Here is an 11,481-nt window from a genome sequence, read left to right as displayed (position 1 = left end):
CATAAGAAACAAACAGTCATCCATAATAAGGTCCTCAATCAGCTTTCTGAATTGCCCTCGAGGCACCAAAACACACACCAAAACACAAAGTGTTGAAGATTGTTCTACTGTACCTAACTCAGTAGAGACCAAAGGAATTTTCAGAGTTAGCCATCCCTGTGACTGGTTGTGCTAGCTCATAAAGTATGTCTAAAGTTTAGTAATGATGGTACAGTGGGACTTTTGTAAATGGGCTTTATAAATGAAAACATAGCAATGTATCAACTTACAGCGACATCAAAGAGGGCCAACCAACTTTGCAACTTTGTATGCAAATGTCATTTCAATTACGTGTTGAGTGGCCAAACATGAGACATCACACACTTCAAAAGTCCACATGATCAATGTAATATCATTTGTGAGCTTTAACATTACAGTTCAGCCTACCACGTGAGGAATAAAGATGACACATTCAACTTTACATCAGATCTTGGGAGGAGGAGGGAGAATGTGAGTTTATTAAGGGGAGGTGAGAGAGACGGAAACAGAGAGAAAGAGAGAGAGCAAGTGAATGGGAGAGAGAGTGTGTGAGGGAGAGCACAAGAGAAAGGTGGAACGCCTATGCTCTGGTCAGTGTAAGATCTTACCAGACTGAACATTTAGTCAATTCAGATCATTTCTAAGATAACGCATATGGCTCTAGTTTGACCTTGGGGTCAGGGAGTAGAGATCACAGAGAAGAAACTTCCTTGTCGGTAAGTCCAGTTGTTTTGACCATGTTGAACCGTGGAGGATTACGTGGAAAACATCTATCGTCATCGCTTGTTTTAATAGTTTTCTCTGTTAATGGTTGACTACTGGTCAGTCACTGCTCCTATTTGTCTTTCATGATTATATTAAAGGCTGCATTATCTGTTCAGTATGCAAGGCATCATTTAAACCTCTATATCTATAAAAGCAATATGCAGTAAACCAAGACAAATACTGTATGTGATATGAGGTTTGCACGTGCAGACAGCATTTTAAGGTAAGATATTGTGCGGCAGCCTCGGTCATTTCTTTACCCCTTGTAGAAGAGGATACAGGGGCAGAGGAGACACGTAGCATAAAGAAGATAGACTCACAATTCCTGTGGTAACACATACGTCCGTGACCCTCTGATGAGAATCAGATAAGACAAAGCAGATACGTAAGATTAGATATGGATGTTTTTAGGATTCACTATGTATCCATCTTGTCTATTAATGAAGAAATACATTAACTCTACAATGTTCACATTGATGGCATGAAACAACTCCAGGGTAATTTGTTTTTGATAATCAAAGGTTGATTGGTTCTAAACAAATTGTCTATTAGGGTGACATTGGCTCTCTGTGTGTGTGTGTGTCAGGGAGAGCGGGCTTACAGGTGTGTTCGAAGATGTCAATGGTGAAATGGATGTTATCTTCCGCATTGGTGGCAATAAAAAGAACACCAACGTGTAATTTGCTTTGTTGTGTGTGCGTGTGTCAGGGAGAGTTGGTTTGCAGGTGTGTTTGGAATGAAGATGTCAATGGCGAAACAGGCAGCAATGGCTGCGGTGGTGGTAGTGATGGGAAGCATGGCCGTCATCGCTCTAATCCTCACATTAGTTCAGCACCACTCAGTGGATCTCCCCCAACGCATGCAGGTGATGAGAAATTACAACTGTTATCTGTGATGTGACTGCTGTAATTTACTTCACAACCCTTATCAGGGGCAGAATTGATGGAAATTCACTACGGGAAATCACCCATGTAAAATTCCAGAATTCACCTTAAAAAGTTTTACATGTCGAAATCCTTTAACTTTGGGAATTCCATTCCAACATTTTCCCCTCCACAATTCCATCCTTGTCCCTTCTGCATATCACATTGCTTTCATCATATCTCAGATTTCAATGTTATTTTATAAAGTACATACATTTACCGTTCAAAAGTTTGGGGTCACTTAGAAATGTCTTTGTCTTTGAAATGTCTAGAAGGCCAGCAACGCGGAGTCACCTCTTCACTGTTGATGTTGAGACTGGTGTTTTGCTGGTACTATTTAATGAAGCTGCCAGTTGAGGACTTGTGTGGCATCTGTTTCTAAAACTAGACACTAATGTACTTGTGCTCTTGCTCAGTTGTGCACCGGGGGCTCCCACCACTCTTTATATTCTGGTTACAGCCAGTTTGCGCTGTTCTGTGAAGGGATTAGTAAATGGAGCTGTACCAGATCTTCAGTTTCTTGGCCATGCTCGCATGGAATAGCCTTCATTTTTCAGAACAAGAATAGACTGATGAGTTTCAGAAGAAAGCTCTTTGTTTCTGGTCATTTTGAGCCTGTAATCGAACACACAAATGCTGATGCTCCAGAAACTCAACTAGTCTAAAGAAGGCCGGTCTTATTGCTTCTTTAATCAGGACGACAGTTTAATGATCAATTAGCCTTTTAAAATGATAAAATGTGATTAGCTAACACAATGTGCCATTAGAACACAGGAGTAATGGTTGCTGATAATGGGCCTCTGTACATCTATGTAGATATTCCATAAAAAATATGCTTTTCTTTAAAAAACAAGAACATTTCTAAGTGACCCCAAACTTTTGAACGGTAGTGTATCTCATGGGATAAAACAGGGCCCCTGTAAAGCTTCCAATATGGGATGGTTTTCAACATCAAAAGGGGAGTGTACAAATACAATTCCTATCATCACTAACGGTCTGAACTCAAAAATGTTTTATTTTTTTATTCTCCCAGTAAGGACAATGTTAATCTTAGTTTAGCTCTCTCCCTGTATGTATCCCTCTCTGTATCAAACACACAGGCTCTCCCATACACACAGGATTCCCCAATATGGAATGGTATTTGACTTCTCTGTCTGTGTGTCCTTCAGTACGGGATGGTGTTTGACGCTGGATCCACACACACTTCTCTCTACATGTACCGTTGGCCTGGAAACAAAGAAAACAACACTGGGGTGGTGTCACAGATGCTGGTCTGTGATGTTGATGGTCAGTGCCAAGGGCTGTCTGTGAACCATTATTACTACTCTATTATTTGACTCATTCTTAAGGGGAAAACCTAACTTACACATAACTCAAATTTTCACTTTGTCATGTGTCAACACGTTAGTGTTGCACAATTCCAGTGACCCCCCCAACCTGGAGTTACTCATCTGGGATTTCTAGAGAATTTGGCAATAATAGTTGATGTCAATGGAAGAATAGTTAGGATTCGCCCCTAGAAAGGGAAAGGAAAGGAGGATACCTAGTCAGTTGCACAACTGAATGCATTCAACTGAAATGTGTCTTCCGTATTTAACCCAACCCCTCTGAATCAGAGAGGTGCGGGGGGCAGCCATAATCGACATCCATGACTTCGGCGCCTGGGGAACAGTACTTTAGAAGTTGCAATAAGCCCCTCAGCCATCTTATACCTATTTTGATGGCAGCTTGATCTCAAGGCCAAGACAAATCATAATTTATCACTTAGTAATGGTTGTCATATCAAAAGGCACAGTGTATGCCTTTAGTGTCTCACACCCCTATCCCTTGCTCTTCCATAGGATCTGGCATCTCTAGCTATGCCCGGGATCCCCCTGCTGCAGGGCTCAGTCTGAGGAAGTGCCTGGACAGTACACTGGCAGTCATCCCTGCCAACCAGCTGAGGGAAACTCCTGTGTACCTTGGTGCTACCGCTGGCATGCGACTCTTGCAGTAAGTCAAGACTGCACCATTTTATCTTCATGTAATCATTTCCATTTACCACATCCCAATAATCAGACTTTATGAATAAATGCGCTGGGAAACCAACCTGGCTTAGCTAAAAGGGTAAAGGGTAAAGGTTAGGGTTAGGTGAATGGTTAGCTAAAAGGGTAAAGGTTAGGGTTAGGTGAAGGGTTAGCTAAAAGGGTTAAGGTTAGGAGAAGTGTTAGCTAACATGCTAAGTAGTCGCAAAGTAGCAAAAAAGTTTAGTTGAAATGTTGCTAAAATGCTAAAGTTGTCAGATGAGATTTGAACTCAACCTTTGGATTGCTATCCAGGGTTGGTAGATGTTCAAGTTATACACCCACCCATCCACCACCCCGACCAACCACCCTGAAGCTTAACATATGGCACTAAATAGTCTCTTGGATTTACAGAATAATATGAAATGCTCTAAGACCAGGTTGAGGAAAACATCACACTTATCTTTGTGGTGACTATTTAACCTCCTGTACAGTATGACTGAGTACTGTGTGCTCTTCCAGGCTGAAAAACTTGTTTTTTTATAATAAAGAAGCATTTCTGAAATTGACTTCCATTGTCCTGCAAGAGTGACTGAATATTGTCCTCTCCTCAGGCTACAGAATCAGACCCAGTCTGATCAGGTTTTGGAGCAAGTAACCAAGGTGATCCAGGGGTATCCTTTTGACTTTCGGGGAGCACGGATTCTCTCTGGGATGGAGGAAGGGGCTTACGGATGGATCACCACCAACTATCTACAAGAGGGCTTCATTAAGGTGTGTATAGGGCCTATAGAATAGGCAGTGGTGTAAAGTACTTAAGTAGTACTTTAATAAAGTATTTTTATTTAAGTTGTTTTTTTGGGTATCTGTACTTTACTCTTTATATTTTTGAAAACTTTCACTTACCTACATTCCTAAAGAAAATTATGCACTTTTTACGCCATACATTTTCCCGACACCCAAAAGTACTCATTACATTTTGAATGCTTAGCAGGACAGGAAAATGGCCCAATTCATGCGCTTATCAAGAGAACATCCCTGGTCATCCCTGCTGCCTCAGATCTGGAGGACTCACTAAACATCAATGCTTTGTTTGTAAATGATGCCCCTGGCTATCCGCAATTTTTAAAAACAAGAAATTCGTTTTTTCTGGTTTGCTTAATATAAGCAATTTGAAATTATTTATACTTGTACTTTTGATACTTAAAACATCTTTGGGATTGGTGTCCCTTCCATGGGACAGTTGAGCTAACATAGGCTAATGCGATTAGCATGAGGTTGTAAGTAACAAGAACATTTCCCAGGACATAGACATATGATATTGGCAGAAAGCTTAAATTCTTGTTAATCTAACTGCACTGTCCAATTTACAGTAGCCATTACAGTTAAACAATACCATGCTATTATTTGAGGAGAGTGCACAATTTTGAACATGAAACGTTATTCATAAACAAATTAGGCACAAACTTTGCACATACATTGCTAAATCTAAATTGCACTTGGGCTGGAATAATACATTACGGCCTTTCTCTTGCATTTCAAAAGTACAAAAAAATACAAAATAATGTTGTTTTTTTTTTCCTTTGTATTATCTTTTACCAGATCTCATGTTACATTCTCCTACATTCCCACAAACTTAAGTGTTTCCTTTCACATGGCACCAAGAATATGCATATGCTTGCTTCAGGGCCTGAGATTTAGGCTGATAGATTTGGCTGTAATTTTAGGCAAAAATTGAATAAAAAGGGATGGATCCTTAAGAGCTTTTAAGTATATATTTTTTCAATTAAATTGACTTTTGATACTGATTTACATTTAAAAACAAATACTTTTAGACTTTTACCCAAGTAGTATTGTACTAGGTGACTTTCACTCAAGTCATTTTCTATTAAAAGGTATGACAATTGGGTACTTTTCCACCACTGAGAATAGGTTACACACACAAAGGGCCATCTATGCAAGTACCCCTCGTTGCGGCACACAGAACGGGACAGGTTCGGCTGTGGACAATAAGAGCTAAGATGCTAATATTTGTGTAAACTCTACATAGTGGGTGTCACTGAGAAGCATGATACCTATGGATTGTGCATCCATGAAACAGGGTAAGACTGTACAGTGAATATAAGTATGCCCCCAATGCAATTGTGCAGTCTAAATCAAATCAAAGTTTACTGGTCGTGTACACAGATGTATAGATGTTATTGCAGGTGCAGTGAAATGCTTGTGTTCCTAGCTCCAGCAGTTCAGTAATACCTAGCTATAAAAAAAAACAATTTCTTTCTTTTTACTTTTTGAATTAAGAAATGGCGGAATTATTAATCCAATTAACCCAAATAGCACTGTAACAGTAATCCAAATGCAATCTGTACATCTACACCAGATGAATTTAAACAAGATACTGTATACTTCTTAAGGAATCGAAAACAACCCATCATTGTAGCACTGTGTGATGGGGAGTGCCAATCATTAGGTTTCCTTCAGTCAGAAGAAAGGACGACTGAACTGAACCTAATCTCAGCAAAAAAAGAAACGGCCCTTTTTCAGGACACTGTCTTTCAAAGATAATTTGTAAAAATCCAAATCACTTCACAGATCTTCATTGTAAAGGGTTTAAATACTGTTTCCCATGCTTGTTCAATTAACCATAAACAATTAATGAACATGCACCTGTGGGACAGTCGTTAAGACACTAACAGCTTACAGACGGTAGGCAAATAAGGTCTAAGTTATGAAAACTTAGGACACTAAAGAGGCCTTTCTACTGAATCTGAAAAACACCAAAAGAAAGATGCCCAGGGTCCCTGCTCATCTCTGTGAACGTGCCTTAGGCATGCTGCAAGGAGGCATGAGGACTGCAGATGTGGCCAGGGCAATGAATTGCAATGTCCGTACTGTGGGACGCCTAAGACAGAGCTACAGGGAGACAGGACGGACAGCTAATCGTCCTTGCAGTGGCAGACCACGTGTAACACCTCCACAGGATCGGTACATCCGAACATCACACCTGCGGGACAGGTACTGGATGGCAACAACAACTGCCAGAGTTACACCAGGAACGCACAATCCCTCCATCAGTGCTCAAACTGTCCGCAATAGGCTGAGAGAGGCTGGACTGAGGGCAGGTCCTTACCAGACATCACCGGCAACAACGTTGCACATGGGCACAAATCCACCGTCGCTGGACCAGACAGGACTGGCAAAAAGTGCTCTTTGCAGACGAGTTGCGTTTGTGTCTCACCGGGGGTGATGGTCGGATTCACGTTTATCGTCGAAGGAATGAGCGTTACACTGAGGCCTGTACTCTGGAGCGGTATCAATTTGGAGGTGGAGGGTCCGTCATGGTCTGGAGGCGGTGTGTTACAGCATCATCGGACGGAGCTTGTTGTCATTGCAGGCAACGCTGTGCGTTACAGGGAAGACATCCTCCTCCCTCATGTGGTACCCTTCCTGCAGGCTCATCCTGACATGACTCTCCAGCATGACAATGCCACCAACCATACTGCTCGTTCGTGCGTGATTTCCTGCAAGACAGGAATGTCAGTGTTCTGCAAAGGCCAGCGAAGAGCCCAGATCTCAATCCCATTGAGCACTTCTGGAACTTGTTGGATCGGAGGGTGAGGGCTAGGGCCATTCCCCCCAGAAATGTCAGGGAACTTGCAGGTGCCTTGGTGGAAGAATGGGGTAACATCTCACAGCAAGAACTGGCAAAGTACTTAATGCAGCTGGTGGCCACACCAGATACTGACTGTTACTTTTATTTTGATCCCCCCTTTGTTCAGGGACACATGATTCCATTTCTGTTAGTCACATGTCTGTGGAACTTGTTCAGTTTGTCTCAGTTGATGAATCGTGTTATGTTCTTACAAATATTTACACATGTTAAGTTTGCTGAAAATAAACACTGTTGACAGTGAGAGGACATTTTTTTTGCTGAGTTTATATGATTCTGAGGGAGGGGTACTGAAACATTGGATATCAGGGCATTGCAGTCATTCATATTGTAGATAGTGAGCTATGTCAATAATCCAGTACATAAATAAATATGCAGTGTGTATAAACAGTGCAACTAAAATACAATAGTAGTAGAAATATTAGAATGAGATGTTGAGAATACAGTATTTAAAAATACACACTACAAAACCCCACCCCAATACATCCAGTGTGGTTTCAACAATTTTTTCTGTTTGTTGTCAAACTAATTACTGTATTTAATTTAAAATTATGTAACAACATTCCAACTTTGTTGAGCATTATTCTAGTTCAAATATGGCATGATTCCACTATTTGAGTCCGTTTGCATCACTTTCAATTAAATACTTATTTTAAAGGCGAACCGCAAATTCCATTGTGGCAAATTGTTATTGTGGTTAGCGTTCAGCAGAAGGACATTGGCCAATGTACAGAAATAAATAATGTAGAACAAAACATGCCTCCGATTCTAAGGAATTATGGAATTTCTATTCATGGCATTCCTATCTGCAATGTTCCAAAACGTTTTTGTACTGAACATGCCCAGGCAAACCCACAGCTATATACAAACCCTGCGCTGCCCATCACTTGTCTGTCTGGAATGCCTCTGCAAATGAAAAACATGTGGTAGGAGGGGGCGGCCCGGGGACGACCCGCCCACAGTCGACCCTCAAACCATTCCTTGGGCAGTGGCTTCTCCATCTGTGAGGTTGAGTCAAAGTGTTAACCTTGACTGAAGTATTCCAACTACAGAGGCTTGGTCTCCTCAGACAATGTTATCAAGCTTGTTTAGGCAAAATTAACAGATGTTTGTGGATATACCGAAGGAGTACCATTTGTTACCACTAATAACCTGTTACATTGGTGAATTGCAGGTCAGCAGTTTAAAACTATTGCTAACATACAGTATTTGTACTTCTCCTAAGCAGCACGGCTTTGAGGGAGGATGGGTGCGTCCTAAAGGAAGGAAGATCTGGGGCGCCCTGGATATGGGAGGCTCTTCCACCCAGATAGCCTTTACTCCCAGCCAGCCTGTACGGGATCCTGCCTCCACCCTGGGACCCAAGCTCTATGGTTACCAATATGAGGTGTACACACACAGCTACCTGTGCTATGGCAAGGAGCAGACCATGAGGCAGCTACAGGTTCATCTTCTCAAGGTAAGTAGCTGTCTGGTCACCAGTTCGATGAAACTTGAATTAATTGCAGAATGGTTGCAGGTAAATCAAATCACATTTTATTGGTCACATACACATGCTTAGCAGATGTTATTGCAGGTGTAGCAAAATGCTGGTATTAATCCCAGGTAAACTCCCCATACATGTAGATATTGTATAAAACCAGTTTTCAGGAAGAAAAAGCAAGTGTTCTAAAGAAAGATACTGAACAAACAAAGATATGTCTTGGATCTTCCTGAAATGAAATCCAAAGAACGGTCATGTTTGGCATACCTTTGAAATATAGATCCCAACTTTATTGAATTATTATAATACAATTATTTGGGATATACAGTATGTGACATTTCGGCCTCACCCAGGCCTTCTTTAAGACACAGCATACATTTATTTCAGTCAATTCAGTGAAGAACTGCCCTAAAGCAGTTTGACTGAATGTGTCTCTGGGTCAGAAGTATTTCATGGCTTCCTTAGGTAAGTTCTTGTACGATTCAAGCAAACTTCCTCCTCTACCAGATGAGTGGGTCTACCCGCCCAGTCAACCACCCCTGCTACCACCTGGGTGACAACCTAACCCTGACTCTGGGTGACCTCTATGACTCCCCCTGCGTGGCCAGACCCGTGACCTTTGACCCAGCCTCAGTGGTCACCTTCACAGGGACCAGTGAGCCACTTCAGTGTCTCAACCAGATAAAGAACATCACGAACCTGTCTGCCTGCTCCCTGGCCCCTGACTGTGGCTTCAACGGGGTCTACCAGCCCCCTGTCAGTGGAAACTTCTTTGTGAGTATTCATCCCATATCTATGCAAACCCCACTCAACTGGCACTCCAGGCAGGCTCAATCGAACACTCCAAGTATTTGAAAGATGTCTAACAGCATATACAGTGTACAAAATATTAGGAAGGCCTGCACTTTCCATTACAGACTAGGTGAATCCAGGTGAAAGCTATGATCCCTTATAGATGTCACTTGTTAAATCCACTTCAAATCAGTACAGGGGAAGAGACAGTTTAAAGAAGGATTTAAGACAATTGTGTATGTGTGCCATTCAGAGGGTGAATAGGCAACACAAAAAAACATTTAAGAAAAAAGGGGTATGCTAGTACGTACCAGGCGCACCGGTTTGACTGTGTCAAGAACTGCAACTCTGCTGGGTTGTTTACCGTGTGTATCAAGAATAGTCTATCGCCCAAAGGACATCCAGCCAACTTGACAACTGTGGGAACCATTGGAGCACTGTGGAATGCTTTCGGCACCTTGTTGAGTCCACGCCCTGACGAATTGACACTGTTTTGAGGGCAAAAGGGGGTGCAACTCATTATTAGGAAGGAGATCCTAATGTTTTGTACACTCAGTGTGTATCGTCACCATCATTCTGTTTCCTTTCCCCAGGCTTTCTCAGCATACTATTACACCTTTGACTTCCTTGGTCTGGCACCTCAGTCCTCTCTGTCTCAGGCTACCACCACTATAGACACTTTCTGCAAAAGGACCTGGAGCTCGGTGAGATATAGAGACCTCTGCTGACCTTTCACATTGCCAGTACACTTCCTTAAAATTATATAGCAGTACACAGATTCCTCAAATCATACTCAATAACATGCTAAACAGGTGATTGAGAATGAACATTGAGTATAAGCATCCATAACATGTCATTCTTTTTTAGCACAGATATCAATCCACAATAGCCTACAAACTTTACCTCGTAATGATCTAATTCCCAATGTTGCTACAACGTGCGTAATAACTTTTTTGGCAGCTCAAGAAAGAGTACACTGTAAAAGACAAGTACCTTCGTGATTACTGTGCCTCAGCCAACTACATAATGACAGTACTACTAGACGGCTACAAGTTCAACCAGACCTGGGGAAACATATACTTCCAGAGACAGGTGTGTTGAACTATACAGCATATGTAAGAACGTCAACATCCTATTGAAAGATTTAACTTCAGGACATAAAATTAATGAAATTATACCACAGAATAAACTCAGTATTTTTGTGCAGCAGTCAATATTAATAGATGTGCTGCCCTAATGAAGCTGTGTGCATCATACATACATACACACAGGACAGTGGAGGCTGCTGGGGGGAGGACAGCTCAAAAATAATGGCTGGAACGGAGTAACTAGAATGGCATCAATACCATTCCACCTATTCCACCCCGGCCATTACCACGAGCCCATCCTCCCCAAATGAAGGTGGCACCAACCTCTTGTGATACAGTATATGTTTATATATACACATCATCGGTGTCTATCAGGTGGCAGACACAGACATTGGCTGGACGCTGGGCTACATGTTGAACCTGACCAACCTGATCCCCTCAGAGCTCCCCCTGGTGGTGACGGGTGTGCAGCACAGCCAGTGGGCAGCGGAGGTCTTCTTCATTGTGTTTGCCGTGTTCCTCAGCCTGATTGTCCTGGTCCTACTGTGTCTCTGGAGCCCACAGGACGGACGAGGCAACAAATGACAATCGATGAACGTCTCAGTCTTCTAGTCACCGATGATGAGATGCAATGTGATGTAACAGCAGCGATCAATAAGATCAGAACGGATCGGAAGAGTGTGGCAGCTCCTGGAACTCCCAGTAATAGTTAAATAGTCATATTTTCTGTCAATGTGAC

The 11,481-nt window shown here is 42.1% G+C and overlaps 1 protein-coding gene across 3 annotated transcripts; it reads left to right on the top strand.

The window, feature by feature from the left end:
* Positions 1 to 509: 509 nt before the first annotated feature.
* Positions 510 to 11,448, top strand: LOC110494099 (ectonucleoside triphosphate diphosphohydrolase 8). Of its 3 annotated transcripts, none has more exons than XM_021568820.2 (10): positions 510 to 734; positions 1,492 to 1,648; positions 2,876 to 2,993; positions 3,548 to 3,698; positions 4,324 to 4,483; positions 8,608 to 8,838; positions 9,370 to 9,636; positions 10,248 to 10,358; positions 10,615 to 10,746; positions 11,118 to 11,448. In XM_021568820.2, exons 2-10 carry the CDS (start codon positions 1,520 to 1,522, stop codon positions 11,325 to 11,327), a joined length of 1,509 nt encoding a protein of 502 aa, XP_021424495.2. In that variant the 5' UTR covers positions 510 to 734; positions 1,492 to 1,519; the 3' UTR covers positions 11,328 to 11,448. The 3 variants fall into 3 exon arrangements, with proteins under 3 accessions (XP_021424495.2, XP_021424494.2, XP_036806039.1); XM_021568819.2 differs by having other exon boundaries at positions 511 to 608; XM_036950144.1 differs by having other exon boundaries at positions 511 to 608; positions 11,185 to 11,330.
* Positions 11,449 to 11,481: the final 33 nt, after the last annotated feature.

Source organism: Oncorhynchus mykiss, chromosome 17, assembly GCF_013265735.2.
Source record: "Oncorhynchus mykiss isolate Arlee chromosome 17, USDA_OmykA_1.1, whole genome shotgun sequence".
Taxonomy (NCBI): domain Eukaryota; kingdom Metazoa; phylum Chordata; class Actinopteri; order Salmoniformes; family Salmonidae; genus Oncorhynchus; species Oncorhynchus mykiss.
This window is presented reverse-complemented; position numbering and strand designations above follow the sequence as displayed.